At 42.0% G+C, this 15,819-nt stretch overlaps 1 protein-coding gene across 2 annotated transcripts in view; it reads right to left on the bottom strand.

Moving 5' to 3' along the window:
• Positions 1-8,041: 8,041 nt before the first annotated feature.
• siah1 (siah E3 ubiquitin protein ligase 1) overlaps positions 8,042-15,819 on the bottom strand; it is a 40,757-nt gene continuing 32,979 nt past the window's right edge. For both annotated transcript variants that reach the window (XM_026176824.2, XM_026176823.2), the window contains 3 exons: positions 12,104-12,285; positions 11,634-11,930; positions 8,042-10,276 (listed from right to left, as the gene is read on the bottom strand). In XM_026176824.2, the coding sequence (XP_026032609.1) occupies positions 9,905-10,276; positions 11,634-11,930; positions 12,104-12,283 (849 nt within the window). In that variant the 5' untranslated portion in view covers positions 12,284-12,285 and the 3' untranslated portion in view covers positions 8,042-9,904. The remainder of the gene's footprint in view (positions 10,277-11,633; positions 11,931-12,103; positions 12,286-15,819) is intronic.

Consider the following 15,819-nt stretch of genomic DNA (forward strand, 5'->3'; position numbering starts at 1 on the left):
TGTTATGATTACATAGGTAGGACACTAGGCTTATTCCTGCTTCAAGCACTTTTTTTTTTTTCTTCTAGTAAGTGCCAAGGAAGCCGTTACTGTTCTTGTTTTGTATTTTGTTCTTGCGTTTTGTTTTTGTTTTTTCTTTATCTTATAGATGGCTGTTTTATTAAGTTCCTTAAATGTTCGAGGCTTAAAAAAACAATGTCAAACGTAAGGCCATGTTCTTATTCTGCAAGGAACTTAAGGCAAACATTTTGTTTTTACAAGAAACACATTCTGGTAAGGAAGAGGAAACATTTTGGAAACATCAATGGGGAGATAGTATTCTTTATTCACATGGTACTACTCACTCAGCAGGAGTTATGATCTTATTCAACAAATTTGCAGGGAGAGTTATTGATCATAAAAGCGACGGAATGGGGCATTGGATCATGGTGTTGGTAGAAGTCTGTGAACAGAAAATTATTCTTATTAACGTGTATGGATACAATAACAGGTCGCTAAATAGAAATATGATGTCTAACTTAAGTAAATTAATTGCAAAGTGGAGTACTACATATGGTTCTACCCAGGTGATAACTGGAGGCGATTTTAACCTGGCTCCTAACTCATGGCTTGACAGACAACCACAAAGAGGAAATCAACCAGAACACGATAGCATTATTTGTGACTTTTGTACGACAACCAATATGATCGATTATTGGAGGATGACAAACCCAAATACGAAGAAATATACTTGGTTTAGTCCATCAAATAAAAACGTATGTTCAAGATTAGATTATTGGCTTGTCTCCCAAACAGTATCATCATATGTTACGAAATGTGAGACCCAGTCAACCCCACTTACTGATCATTGTCTGATAAGTCTCTTATTATCTCTACGTAAACAACAAAGATCTGACAACATATGGAAATTTAACAATAGTTTATTACAAAACGAAGACTTCTGTAAACAAGTTAAAGAACTTAAATCAGAAATTAACAATATGAGCATGACTAATGTCAGTAAATGGGAATGGTTTAAATATAGTGTGAAACAATTAGCTATAGAAACGGGAAAGAAAGTGTCTGCCCTACGCGTATGTGAACAGAAAAATCTAATTGAACAAATTCATTTATTATGTGGTAAACCCTGTATGACTGCGGAAGAGTCAGAACGCTTACAAACTTTACAAAATAAGCTAGATGAGGTGTACTTGATTAAAGCTAAAGGAGCATATGTAAGGTCTAGAGCCAAGTGGATTGAGCATGGAGAAAAAAATTCATCTTATTTCTATAGTCTAGTTGGGGCGATCGTGGCTCAAGAGTTGGGAGTTTGCCTTGTAATCGGAAGGTTGCCGGTTCGAGCCCCGGCTTGGACAGTCTCGGTCGTTGTGTCCTTGGGCAAGACACTTCACCCGTTGCCTACTGGTGGTGGTCAGAGGGCCCGGTGGCGCCAGTGTCCGGCAGCCTCGCCTCTGTCAGTGCGCCCCAGGGTGGCTGTGGCTACAATGTAGCTGCCATCACCAGTGTGTGAATGTGTGCGTGAATGGGTGGATGACTGGATATGTAAAGCGCTTTGGGGTCCTTAGGGACTAGTAAAGCGCTATATAAATACAGGCCATTTACCATTTACCATAGAGAAGTGTAGACAAACAAAGAAAAAAAATAACTAAATTGAGTAAGGATGGTACTATAATTGAGGAACCAAACAAAATAAGTGAGGAAATTAACATGTTCTATAGTAATCTGTATAAATCAAGAACTGAAAAAGAAAATGCAGATATGTTTTTGATATGATTAAAGATCAGGTTAAAAAATTGGAAGAGGATGATAAAACATGGTTAGAAGAAGATTTGAATATATCCGAATTAGATACAGCTCTAAAACAAATGAAAAATGGAAAATCGCCTGGAATTGATGGTTTAACGATTGAATTTTATAAAACCTTTTGGCAAGACATTAAAGATTTGTTATTTAATGGCTTTTTGGATTGTTTAAAAAATGAAGAACTATCCCCAACAATGAAAACAGGATTAATAACCTTATTACCCAAACCAAACAAAGATTTACAAATGCTAGACAATTGGAGACCCATAACACTTTTATGTAACGACTACAAATTATTAGCCTTAGTATATGCGAATAGGCTTAAAAGCGTCTTAACCAAATTGATTGATGAGTGCCAATCAGCGTTTATTAAAGGAAGGCAGATTCATAATAACATAAGATTAATATTAGATATGATTGACTATCGATCCTTTATTAATTCAGAAAGTTTAATACTATTTATTGACTTTTTTAAGGCATTTGATTCAATAGACCATAATTTTTTATTTAGATCTTTAGAACTTTTTGGATTTGGAAACAAATTTTGCAAAGTGATCAAACTGTTCTACAAGCAAATTTATAGTTATGTTTCACTCAATCCAGGCATAACATCTAGGATAGACATATTCTGTGGAATTCGACAGGGTTGCCCAATTTCTCCAAAATTATTTATTCTTTGCACTCAATTAATGGCTTACCTCATTGTGAACCATTCAGACATCGAAGGAATAAACATTTTTGATATTGAACTGAAAATAAGTCAGTTTGCAGACGACACAGTAATATTTTTAAAGGATAAATCAATACTCGAGAAAGCATTGAATGTCATTTCAATTTTTTCTAAAGCTTCAGGCTTGTGTCTGAACCTAAATGGTAAATGGACTGGTTCTTATATAGCGCTTTTCCACTCTTCTGAGCACTCAAAGCACTTTACACAACTTGTGCATTCACCCATTCGCACAAGCACAACTGACATTCACACACATTCATACTCCAATGGATGCATCGGAGAGCAATTTCGGGTTAGTATCTTGCCCAAGGATATTTGGCATGCAGACTAGGGGAAGCCGGGAATCGAACCACCAACCTTCCGATCAGTAGATGACCTGCTCTACCACCTGAGCTACAGCCTCCCAGAAGTGTGAACTTTTGCCACTTTATGATTGTTTGGAAAATAGCATGAGGACGATTCCAGTGAAAAATGAAGTTAAGTATCTAGGCATCTATTTAGACAAAGACATCAACACTAGAGAATCAAAAAACCTAAAAGACAAAATTGATGGCATGTCCAAAACACTAAATCATTGGTTGACGAGAGATATTACAATTTTTGGACGCAATCTATTATCCAAATCAGAGGGCGTCTCAAAGATGGTTTATCCAGCATACTCACTATACATTACCCCGAAAAGCATTAAAAAGATTAACTCTATAATCTATCAATTCATTTGGCGCAATAAAACACATTACATTAAAAAAATCACAACTTGTCAAAGATTACGCTAAAGGTGGTATAAAGTCAATTGATTTTCAATCAATGGTTGGAGTATTTAAAAGCCTTCCTCTTGAAACCTGACTCCATATGGTTCCATATCCCAAAAAATATTTTCAAAAAGGTGGGAGGGTTGGATTTTCTCCTGAAATGTGATTTTGATATATTGAAGTTGCCTGTGAAACTGTCAGAATATCATAAGCAGGTCTTGTCTTATTGGAAGATAGTGTTTGCCCATAACTTTTCACCACATTGCTCCACCTTGTGGAATAACAGAACAATTACAATTAATAAGAAGTCATTGTTTATTAAAGAGTGGTTTGAAAAAAAACATAATCTTTATAACAGACTTACTTGATGAAAGGGGTCAGTTTCTCTCAGTGGGTGTTTTTAATGCGAAGTTTAACATTCAGTGTTCCCTTAGAGAATATGACAAGGTTTGTAAGGCAATCCCCTTACCTCTGTTGAGTTTGATTCAAGGTTATTTGTATTACTCTAAGGCACAAATTAGTCTACCTTCTTTACATCTAAACCAGATTCCTTTGACGGATAAAAACTGTAATAATAAAACCATGAACAAGATATTTAAAAACAAATTATTTCACGACTTTAACAGTAACACAAAACTAAAAGGGAGTAATGTTAAAATAACGCACTTTTTAAAATGGCCTATCCCCCCCAAAGTCAAAGAAATGCAATTTAAAATAATTAATGGATATTACCCAGCAGCTGAAATGCTTAAAAAAAGGTTTGGGTTTGAGGTAGAGCCATGTGGATTTTGTTCACAAAATGCGGAAAGTATTGATCATTTGTTTTTTTCCTGCTCAGTAACAACTGACTTTTGGCAAGATCTAGTAGACTGGTTGAGTATAAGAATAGATGGGATGACCCCACTGACTCTAACACAAGTTTTATATAATAATGGTGATCCATCTAAGGAACTGTCCATGCTACACAAGGTGGTGATAATTATGGGCAAATACCACATACACAAATGCAAATGGAAAAGTAAAAGACCTTCCCTAACTGTATTGAAAATTGAATTAAAATCTTTCTTGTCATCTTTAGAATTACTGAGGGATTCATGTAAAGAGGCTGCTTTGATATGCGACAATGGGACTCAATCTCTATCCTTTTAATGATTGTGTTTTTGGTGTACTAAGTAAGCCACATGTATGTTAAAGTGTTCGCAGAAAGGAAACTGTTATATGTCATAAAAATGGCCTTCATATATTTATGTATATGTATATATGTGTTTTTGTTTTGTTTTGTTTTTTTGTTTGTTTTGTTTTTTTTCGTTTGATTTCTTATTCAACCTTTTCAAGATGTTGTTGCACAAATGTTGTCTCCCAACGAGAGATTGTAATATGTGCATAAAAAAAAAAAAAAAAAAAAAAAAAAAAAAAACAGCTCTGCCTTCTTTTCGACTGCCCGGGACATTTAAACAATGGATAATCCGTATACAAAGAAATTCATGCTTTTCTCCTCAACAGAGAGCGTCCCCCGATTGAGCAACAGCGCCGTAAAATAAGAAGAATGGCGCCTAATTACAGAGTTAATAATGCAGACTTTGTAATATCTCACGTGTAGATTCATCAGCCAGATGAAGTGTTTACTGACAATTGACAGTGATGGCGCACATCATCATCACTATTCCAACAATCCTCTCCTCACAGACAAGCATAAACACACTCGACTATCGCTAAATCAGATTTAACACACGTTTGTAATGACGATAAATCAGTTTATAATAGGGTTTATTCGCTCGGTCAGCAGGTGGCGGTATCCTCGTACACTGGGGAGTAAACTGCCATTAAACGAACAGAAGAAGAAGAAAACATCTGCACATGCGCGGTACGGATCGGGTAGACCCGATTTGTACGGTCAGACTTTACACATGCGCAGTAAGGATCGGAGAGTCCTGATCCGTAACTTTCTTTTTATTTTTCGTTTTTGTCTACATTGTACTGAAATGCTTCATTATTGCAAACATTTTAAGATATACTTGTTATTCTTAACATCTTAACAGATACTCTGACCCATAACTATCGTAAAACGCTACGACCGGAAGTAGAAACCTTTCGCGCATGCGGGGTACCGATCGGGTTTCCGGTACGGATCGGGTAGTGACAGTTGTCAATATGCTAGCGGAGGAGATTATCCCCACTGCGAGAGTCACCACATTCCCAAACCAGAAACCGTGGATGGACAGATCGATCCGCACTGCAGTAAACGCCAGGACCGCCTCCTACAACGCGGGTCTCGCCACTGGCGATATGAGCGCCTACAAAGCGGCCTCATACGGCGTGCGGTGAGAGATGCCAAACGCAGGTACCGGGAACGTGTGGAGTCCCGCTTCCACCAGGGCGACACACGGAGTATGTGGCACGGACTACGCACCAACGAGCTGAATCGGTTCTACGCCCGTTTCGAGGTTAGCCAGGCGGCTAATGCTATCTACCGCCTGACTACCGAGGACAGTGACGTCATCAGCGAGAGACCGGTGACCAGCATCGCGGAGCATGACGTCCGAGCGGCACTGAGGAGAGTGAACACAAGGAAAGCGGCGGGGCCAGACGGCATCACCGGCCGTCTGCTGCGCTGCTGTGCTGACCAGCTAGCAGGTGTGTTCACTTACATCTTCAACGAGTCCGTGGCGAAGTCTGTGGTCCCCACATGCTTCAAAAGATCCACCATCATCCCTGTGCCCAAGAACAGCAACCCCTCATCCCTGAACGATTACCGGCCAGTTGCACTGACCTCGGTAGTAATGAAGGTGTTTGAGAGGCTGCTGAAGAACATCATCTCCTCCTCCATCCCAGACACCACAGATCCGCTGCAGTTCGCCTACAGATCCAACAGATCCACAGAGGATGCCATCGCCCACGTCCTACACACCACTCTCAGCCACGTGGACAAGAAACAGGGCAACTATGTGCGAATGCTGTTTGTTGATTACAGTTCAGCGTTTAACACAATAGTGCCCTGCAGACTGTTCACAAAGCTGAGGGATCTGGGACTTAACAGCCGTCTGTGTGCATGGCTGTTGGACTTCCTCACTGGCAGAACTCAGGTGGTGAGGGTGGGCAGGTGCTTCTCCAACAGCATCACCATCAACACAGGAGCACTTCAGGGATGTGTCCTCTCGCCACTGCTCTACTCCCTCTACACTTCAGACTGTGTGGCCACCCATGGCTCCAACACCATTGTGAAGTTTGCTGACGACACAGTGGTGTTGGGTGCCATCTCCAACAACGATGAGGCGGCCTACATGGATGAAGTGAAGAATCTGGCATCGTGGTGCCAGGACAACCACCTCCAGCTGAACGTCAGCAAGACCAAGGAGCTGGTGGTGGACTTCAGAAGGGGTCAGCACAGAGACTACAAGCCCATTATCATCAATGGAGCTCCAGTGGAGAGGGTGCAGTCCTTCAAGTATCTTGGTGTCCACATCTCCTCAGACCTGACATGGGCTGCCCACATTCAGGTCCAGACCAAAAAGGCTAGGCAGCGCCTGTATCACCTACGACAACTGAGGAAGTTCAGGGTCTCTCCAAAGATCCTCAGGATTTTCTATACAGGCGCTGTGGAGAGCATCCTCACACAGAACATGACATCGTGGTTTGGGAACAGCTGTGTGAAGGACCAAAAAGCTCTCCAGAGAGTGATCCGTACAGCAGAACGCTGCTGCAGGATTGCTCTCCCCCCGCTTCAGGACACCTACACCAGGAGATGCTGGACTAGAGCAGCGCAGATACTGAAGGACCCGTCCCATCCTGGCAACAAACTGTTCCAACTTCTGCAATCTGGTAGAAGGTTCCGCATCTTCCGGGCAAGGACAGAGAGACTCAAGAGGAGCTTCTATCCCCAAGCCATCCGTGCCCTAAACACACACACCCACCCTCTCACATCATCTATAATTGACTGAGACAGGACTCTCTTCCAGACACTCTAAACCAAGGCACAATGTACATTTCAATTATACACACACACACACACACACACACACACACACACACACACACACAGTTCTTCCTCTACACCCCCCCCAATTTTTGCACATGTCGAGGAGCGTGTCAGGCTACATTTCACTGTGTGTTATACTTGTATAACTATGCATGTGACAAATAAAGAACCTTGAACTTGAACTAGACATTGTATTTTATGTTGTTCATGTAAAACTGTTCCCTGTAGATCTGAAAAGTTTTTAAATGAACCGACTGTCGGGAAGATCAGCTTTTACTATTACAACGAATTTTATTCCATTTCATGATGGCCACAATCTTTTAAAAAAAAAAAAAAAAAAAAAAAAGTACTTCACCTACCCCCATCATGTTTTAGTGTTTGATCTTCTCCTAATCATAATTCCAATTTTGTTTTAAATGTTTTAAATCTTTTAAACTTGGCTCATTGCTTCATGCCGATATTGAAATATTTTTACCTGAACACCCTTCACAAATCTTAAGCTCAACAACAACCTGGAAAACTGGGAAAGAAAACAAAAGCTTCCAAAAATGCTGAAATGAAGGTTTACAACAGGAAGACCAATCTAATTTAAAAAATAAATAAATAAATAAAAGTCAAACAGGAGGAGCATCCACTGAACTGGATATGTTAGATGTAGAGTTCCTTACATTAATTTCTTTGCTTGTCAAAAACTGAGGTACTGTCAGTTTTACAGTCATCGTGTTGAATCCAAAAGCCTCAGAGAAAAAAATGGAAAAAAAAGGAAGAAAAAGCACAGAGTATGAAAAAGATAGATTTATTTAATGACAAATTAAAACAGAAGTGGAGGACTTCAGGGAGAGCAGCAACATTACTGAGACTCCACATGAGGAGAAATGGAGAGATGATTGGCTTGAACTCCCTCAATCCTTGAACAAAAAAAAAAAAAAGGGCTCGAGGGGGAAGACTTACCACACAAATGAGAGGACAGCGGGACAAATAAATGAAGAGAAAATAAAATAAAGCAACCCAACTCTGGAAGAAAAGAAACCTTCAATAGAATGACAACTTGTTTTTTTTTTTTCTTTAAACTACAAACACTGAAGTTTAGCCACAACTTTTACAATTGCCTTTTAATGTTTGTTTTTAAAATTCAATACAAAAACCGATAATTGTCATAATCTCCATGTAATAATAACAATAGCAACATTGTAACGGTAGAAACTGTCCCTCATTCCTTGTTGGGTGATCAGTCAATCGGTGAGGCAGACACGGGCAGACAGAGAAACGAGGCCGAGCACAAACGAAAGAGACGTGAGAAAATGAGCAGGTTTTCAGCAAAGACAGTGCACACGCGCGCACACAAAAAAACAAAACAAAAAAAAACCCACTAATAGTTCCAAAGAAATAGACTTGAGAAATAATTCTTCCAACTGAAATGCAGTGTTTAGGTTTTTTCCTCCTTGTTCTAAAAAACAAAAAGGACCCCTTTGTTCCTAGGTCAATTTATTACACCTGCACACAGAGCCTGTAATGCAAAGAGCAATGTGCGTTTGGCATGTCAGAAAGCCGTTGATGTGTCCACTTTGAAAATAAAACTCCAGGGCTGACGTAGCTGAGGGCCTTCTTACATCCAACCAGTATGACAGCAAAGTTTAATAATTGATGATGACAGTCAACAATTCAATAACAAGCATCCGGTGCTCAATCTTTAGCTTTGGGGGGAGGAACCGGTGTGGAGCAGAAGAAAGCAAAACGAGCTCGCGCAGCTGTAGTAATCCCGGGACCCTTTACACAGATCCAAGCTTCTTTTCCTGGACGTTACTTGGGGATTGGGGTGCTACAGCCATTCATGTCTGTGAGTGATGATCCCCAGTCACAGGCGAAGATACATTTTAGATAAAGATTTTTAGGGACTCAGGGTTCCAGTTTGAAATAGTCAATAGCAGCCACAGCCATAGCCCTGCGAGGGTGGGGAGCGTGGGAACCGTTCCAGTCCGAGTGAGGGAAAGTGTGGGGGGACTTGAGGGGTACTGAGGTGGATTACAAACAGGAAGTGCTAGCTGTCTTGCAAGCACTCCAGCACTGACCAGGAGTCCGTTTTGAACTATAGCTTGATCCTTCAAGTCAGGGACTGGAGCCCCTTCCACGTTCCGCTCGGGAAGAGCCGTAGTGTCTGAAATGTGTGTGTGTGTGTGTGTGTGTGTGTGTGTGTGTGTGTGTGTGTGTGTGTGAGTGAGTGAGAGAGAGAGAGAGAGAGTGCGATGAGAATGAGTTGTGAGAAATCACTCTAAGACAGGGACACGTGGCCAGGAAGGGAGTTTGACAGTTTGTGTCCGCGTTTACGACGAACAGAGGGCGAGGCCCCGCGTGGGTCTCACATAATGTGTTTCCAAGTCTATAGCCGTCACTACACAGTTATGCTATTTTGTTTCATTTCCTCCACTCATCCATCCAAACATTCAGCCATCCATTTCCCCCCCCCCCCAGGCCTCCATGGCTGCCTAATTAGACAGTCCAAATCCATGTCTGAAGGAGTGAGGCAGAGAGGGGTGGGGCACTGTGAGGTCTAATAAAAAAAAGAAAACAAAGAAAAAAAAAAATGCCCCCTAACAATATGTAACTTGTTTGTTTGTTTTTTAAATCCTCTTCTCTTCAAAGTTTTTAGCACATGGAGATGGTGACGTTGATTCCCAGGTTGCCGTTCTCAGCAAATAGTTGTGCGATGGATGTGTCGAACACCAGGCAGTCGCTGTTCATGATAGCTGTGGCGATGCCCTCGTGGATGGAGCGTGGCGTGGCCTCCCAGGTCAGACGACGCCGGTGCCCGTTGAGCTCCAGTCGGTAGGCGAAGTTCTCGGCCTGCTTGCGAGTCCCAATGAGCTGCACGATGGCAAAGAACTGCTGGTGTCCGTCGTACTTCTCCTGCTTCTCCAGCACAAGCATGAAGTGGAAGCCGAAGCACGACTGCATCATTACCCAGTCCACCGCACCAGGCAGGTTGATATCTGTGGCCAGGAACACGATGTCCTCCCCCTGGACGGAGACACAAACAGGGTTAATCATCTTTAGTTGTCAGCCTGAAGTTAACACCCAACGCTGCTCACATAAAGATCTTTTACATCATCATGATCTCAAAATAAATACATGTTATAAAACAAGCTGCAAAAGGAACAAGCCGTTTGTTGTTCTCATGTTAAACGCAATTTTCTGGAATAATCTGGCCAGTATTTGACAGGGAGTATGCTCTTGATACCAACCACACCGTTATGAGACCTCGACCACTGGAAAGTTCAAAGGTGTGCCAGACCGCGACTTTCGGACTCGGGAGACTGAGAAACACATTAAAGTTGACATAATGACTTATGCACTTGTCTTTTTGAAAGGGGTTGTGATTTGCACTTGTCATCCGGCTGTCTTGTTGCAGGCTGACTTTTAGCATAACAGTAAAGAACAAGCAGAGACAAGTCTCCATGCAACCCCCACCTTTTGCACAATGGACACGTCGACTCATTGTTAACATCAAACCATCTAAAATTCTCAAGACCAAGTAAGATATGAGCCACTGAGTAATCATTAGTGTTGTCTTGCAGTCCAATCTTACAGCTTTAAAAACAAATTTCTAAGACAATTACGCCAAAAGTCATCCCACGAATTAAAAGGCTAAACCACTTTCAACAAAAAAACAAAAAACAAAAGTACTGTAGTACTGCTGGCTGCAGTAGCATGCCAACTTTAATACGTCAGTGTTGCCAGATAAGATAACCACCATCATGGATGTTCTCGTTGTAGGGGCAAAGATCCTCCATGGTTTCAGAACAGATCATACAACTATATGTACAAGCCGCTCAGGCTTTGCATGACATCAGTGAGAGATGATTTCCTTATGTGGTGATCTCAGGCAGCTTCAGCTGTGAGCACAAAAGCTCACCTGTTGCCAGAGAAGCTCCGCCCACCTAGCAGTGGTGTAAACTACTGGAGTGTTACTTCAATTTAAAAGTAATCATGATATTAAAATGAACAAATTCTGCAGGCTATAACAACTCATTTGTAAATTAACACACATTTACACAGTATGTTGTTTCCTTTGCTGTCCAGCAGAGGGCACACTCAAAATTCCCCATCAGCTTAGTGGGATGGAGTATGAAATGTTTTCCATGTTTCCACTTCATTTGAACAAACTCTACGCTGTTTATTCAGACTTTTATTTCTAGTTTATTTCTAAGAGTTTATTTCTAAGTCACAAACTTAATTGCAAACCCTGTACGATCCGTGTTTAAATAGCATCAATTCAGATAGTCTTCAAAGTGTCTCATCCTCACTTAGTAAAAATGGCACACACTTTTAGGAGCATGTTTTGTGGAAGAAACTGAGGAGCTGAGTAACTTCTAACCTGCAGTGTGGTGATGGACTTGTGCTGGTGCATCAGGTGAGGCATGACTGCATCCAATGATCCCTGCCACTTGCAAGAGGCGCCGGGGCAGGGGCAGGAATACGGCCGAAACTCGCAAAGCTCTTCGTGCTCGGTTTTGTCGGTATGAGGCAAGGTGACTTCGCAGCCTGATGAGGCATACTTGCAGGGGAAAAGGACAGAGTTGGCCACCTTCTCCATGGCCAGGTTCCTGATGGAACCCAGGGGACCTCGGCAGGTGGGGCAACAAGTGAGCTTAGGCCGGCAGTTGGAGCACACCTGGGGATGAAGAAAAATAACTTTTTTTTTTTTTTTTTTTATTTATATATACACAAGTATGTTCATGACAAGTTTACTAAAATGTTAATCTTCACAATTATGCTTCTGCAAGAAATTTTCCTAGCAACAACAACAAACAGTTCAGGTTCAGTTACAGGCTGGACTGTACACACCAGGTGTCCGGACTGGCACTGGAGGATTGGGGGGAGGACATAGTCGAAGCAGACAGGACACTCAAACAGGCTCGCCAGGTCACTGTTGGAGGCTGTGGTGCCTGAAAGGGTGGGCACACGCTGAGAAGGAGGGCACTTAGATGTTCCTGTGGGCAGCGCGGTGGCAGTCTGGCGACTCATTTCTGACAAGAGAGGAGGATGGTTATGATAAAGCCATAAGCACATCATATTTTACCATACCATTACCAAGCCTTAGTTAAAAGATAAGTATGACTAATTGTCTAGCCCTCCCTTTGTTGGCAGCTCTTACTCTACATCGGAGTCAAAACAGGTCACTGAGGTGGAAGAAACAGACAAGACAACGGACATGAAGGACAAACATCACTGTGTTGATGCTGGTTGCAGAGCATGCAATTTGTTTAAAAACATGTAAATGAAAATATACCAAAATTATAGGGGTGCAACGATACTCGTATGGATATTGAACCGTTCGATACAGTGCTTTCGGTTCGGTACGCACATGTACCAAACAATACAAAATTTTAAATTTTATCAACTTTCCTTCTGATGATGCTTTCTGTGTTGAGCGCTCAGTGGATCTGCGCTCGACAGTGCAGCCTAGGCGGAGTAGTCGAACGCAGATTCACTGAGCGCAAGGCAAGCTAGCGAGACAGAAGCTAAGCTCGTTGCAACATGGCAAACTGAACCTCCCCCACCCTCATTCAGATCTGGCGTTTGGAACTATTTTGGTTTTCATGTGACGTATAACCCTGAAGGTAAGCGCGTCATGGACTAAATCAATCAATCTTTATTTATAAAGCACTTTTCATACAAAAAATGTAGCACAAAGTTAAAAGCAGCCCACCCCACCCTCCAACTCACTCCCCACACTCTCATTAACATAAATGATGTGAATACACACATATATCTCCCCCCCCCCCACACACACACACACACACACACACACACAAAGAGTAAAAATTGGGCTGGGTTCACATGAGCCAAGTGAGGAAACACTATAACAGGGAGCCGTCTGCACCGGGAGCCGGTCACAGACCGCAGCCTCCAGGCTGGGCACACAGCAGGAGGGAGGCAAAGAAGCCCCCCAGCCAGGCTGAGAGGACCCCCAGAGACCCAGCAGCCACGGTCGATCACAGCCCCGGTGCAGAGAGCCCCCTCCGAGGAAACACTGGAGATATGACACAATAGGATATATACAGGGTAAAATGATAAAATAAATAAGAACGGGATACAATATAAATATAAATAGAGTAAGAAGATTAAAAAAATGAATAAGAATAAAATCAATAAATATTAGGTAAAGCCTAAATTAATAATAAAATAACGGGATAGAATAAATAAGCATAAAATAAATAAACGCTAAGTAAAAGCTAAATTAAAAAGGTGGGTCTTGAGCCTGTTCTTGAAAACATGTACGTTCTCTGCGGCCCTGAGCTCCTCCGGCAGGCTGTTCCACAGACGAGGACCATACCACTGAAAAGCTGCCTCTCCGTGAGTATGTGTCCTGACTTTAGGGACAATCAAAAGGCCAGTACCAGAGGACCTCAGGGTCCGCGAGGGTTCATATGGTAAAGGCAGATCTGAGAGATAAGAAGGCCCAAGACCATTAAGACATTTAAAAACCAATAAAAGAACTTTAAAATCGATCCTGAAACACACGGGGAGCCAGTGCAGCGATTCTAAAACCGGTGTAATGTGGGCCCGCCCTCTGGTCTTCGTCAGCACACGAGCTGCCGAGTTTTGCAAAAGTTGTAAAGTTGAAATATTCTTCTTAGGAAGACCAGAGAGCAGGGCAGTAATCAATGCGACTGGTAATAAAAGCATGCATCAACATCTCTGTGTTAGCCCGAGAGAGAATAGGGCGGACTCTGGCTATATTTTTTAGATGATAAAATCCAATTTTGGTTACATGTTTAACATGTGGGATAAAACCAAGCTCAGCGTCAAAAATAACACCCAGGTTTTTCACTTGTAGCGAAGGACATAGTGAAAATGCCTCTAATTTAGACAAGAGTTTCTCTCTCTGAGCCTCAGGACCGACGATTAAAACTTCGGTTTTGTCCTGGTTAAGCTGTAAAAAGTTTTCTGCCATCCAAGATCTTATATCTAAGACACAGTTAAAAAGGGCATCCATTGGTCTGGTGTCATCAGGAGACACGGAGATGTACAGCTGGGTGTCATCAGGAGACACGGAGATGTACAGCTGCGTGCCATCAGCGTAACTGTGGAAGTTCACTCCATGCCTCCTGATGACACCGTCAGCATATACAAATTAAAAAGTACAGGGCCTAGAACCGACTCTTGAGGCACACCACATGTCATTTTATGGATCTTAGAGGAACATGTATCCATACTCACCATAAAAGATCTGTCAGAGAGACAGGAAGTGAACCAGTTGTGTACAGCACCAGAGAGGCCCACCATGTGTTTCAGTCTGTTTAAAAGAACAGCGTGGTCTACTGTATCAAAGGCTGTGCTTAGATCCAGTAGCACCAGGACTGAGAGCTTTTGGGCGTCCCAGTTACATCTAAGATCATTTAAAACCTTTAGGAGAGCCGTCTCTGTGCTGTGGTTCACCCTAAATCCAGACTGGAATATCTCCAGGATCTGTCTATCATTTAGAAAATCATTAATCTGAGTAAAAACAAGTTTTTCTAAGACTTTACTTAAAAATGGTGAGTTGGATACAGGTCTGTAGTTATTAAAATCATTACAATCCAAATTGCTCTTCTTCAGAAGGGGTCTCACCACCGCCGTTTTAAAGGCAGCAGGGAAGACACCCAACTGAAGAGCGCAATTCATCACGTATAAAAGCTCAGCCTCAAAAAATCCATAAAGTGTTTTAAAGAGTGAAGAAGGGATTGGATCTAAAGGACATGTGGTGGGTCTCACTGTGGAGAAAACTTTCTGAAGGTTCTCAGCATTAACCAGGACAAAGCTGTCCAGTGTCTCCTCAGGTACAATCGAGCCCTCAGATGTCTTTACAAACATATCGCGATTAGATAAAATATCAGATCTGATGGCGCTGATTTTTCCCCTGAAGTGGTCTGCAAACTGCTCACAGAGCGAGTCTGTGGGGTTCTTTGGGAGCTGTTAAAATCAGGGTTAAATAAATGATCTATGGTGGAAAAGAGGACCTTGGGATTATTTTTGTTATTACTGATTATTTTGGCGAAGTATGAGTTTCTTGAATTCCTTAATGTATTATTGTACATTTTAAGTTGCTCGCAAAATATTTGATGGTTGATAGTATTTTTAATTTTTCCTCCATCTCCTTTCTGCTGCCCTGCAATTTCTTTTGAGTGTTTTGACTTCTTCGTTTCTCCAGGGTGATGCATGTTTTACGTTAATCTTTTTGGTGGTGAGTGGAGCAATGGAGTCAAGGCTTTTCTTCAGTTTGCTGTTGAAATGATTAAAAATCAAATTGCAGGGTGCAGGTAGAATCACAGGGGGGCATTCGTCTAAAACCCTGGTAAAATTTGCAGCCACTTCAGAGGTTAGATAGCGCCTCCTCACAGTTCGCACCGAGGTCTCCCGCTGAATAAAACCGGTGATGTTAAAAAAAAAAAAAAACCACACTGAGACAGCCAAGTCAACAACAGAGGACACGCTGGTGGACAGCCCATGGGTGATGACCAGGTCCAGAGTGTGTCCTCTGTTGTGAGTCGGCTGCGTGACATGCTGGGTAAAATCCA

The sequence above is a fragment of the Astatotilapia calliptera genome, chromosome 7 (assembly GCF_964374335.1).
Source record: "Astatotilapia calliptera chromosome 7, fAstCal68.1, whole genome shotgun sequence".
NCBI classification, from domain to species: Eukaryota; Metazoa; Chordata; class Actinopteri; order Cichliformes; family Cichlidae; genus Astatotilapia; species Astatotilapia calliptera.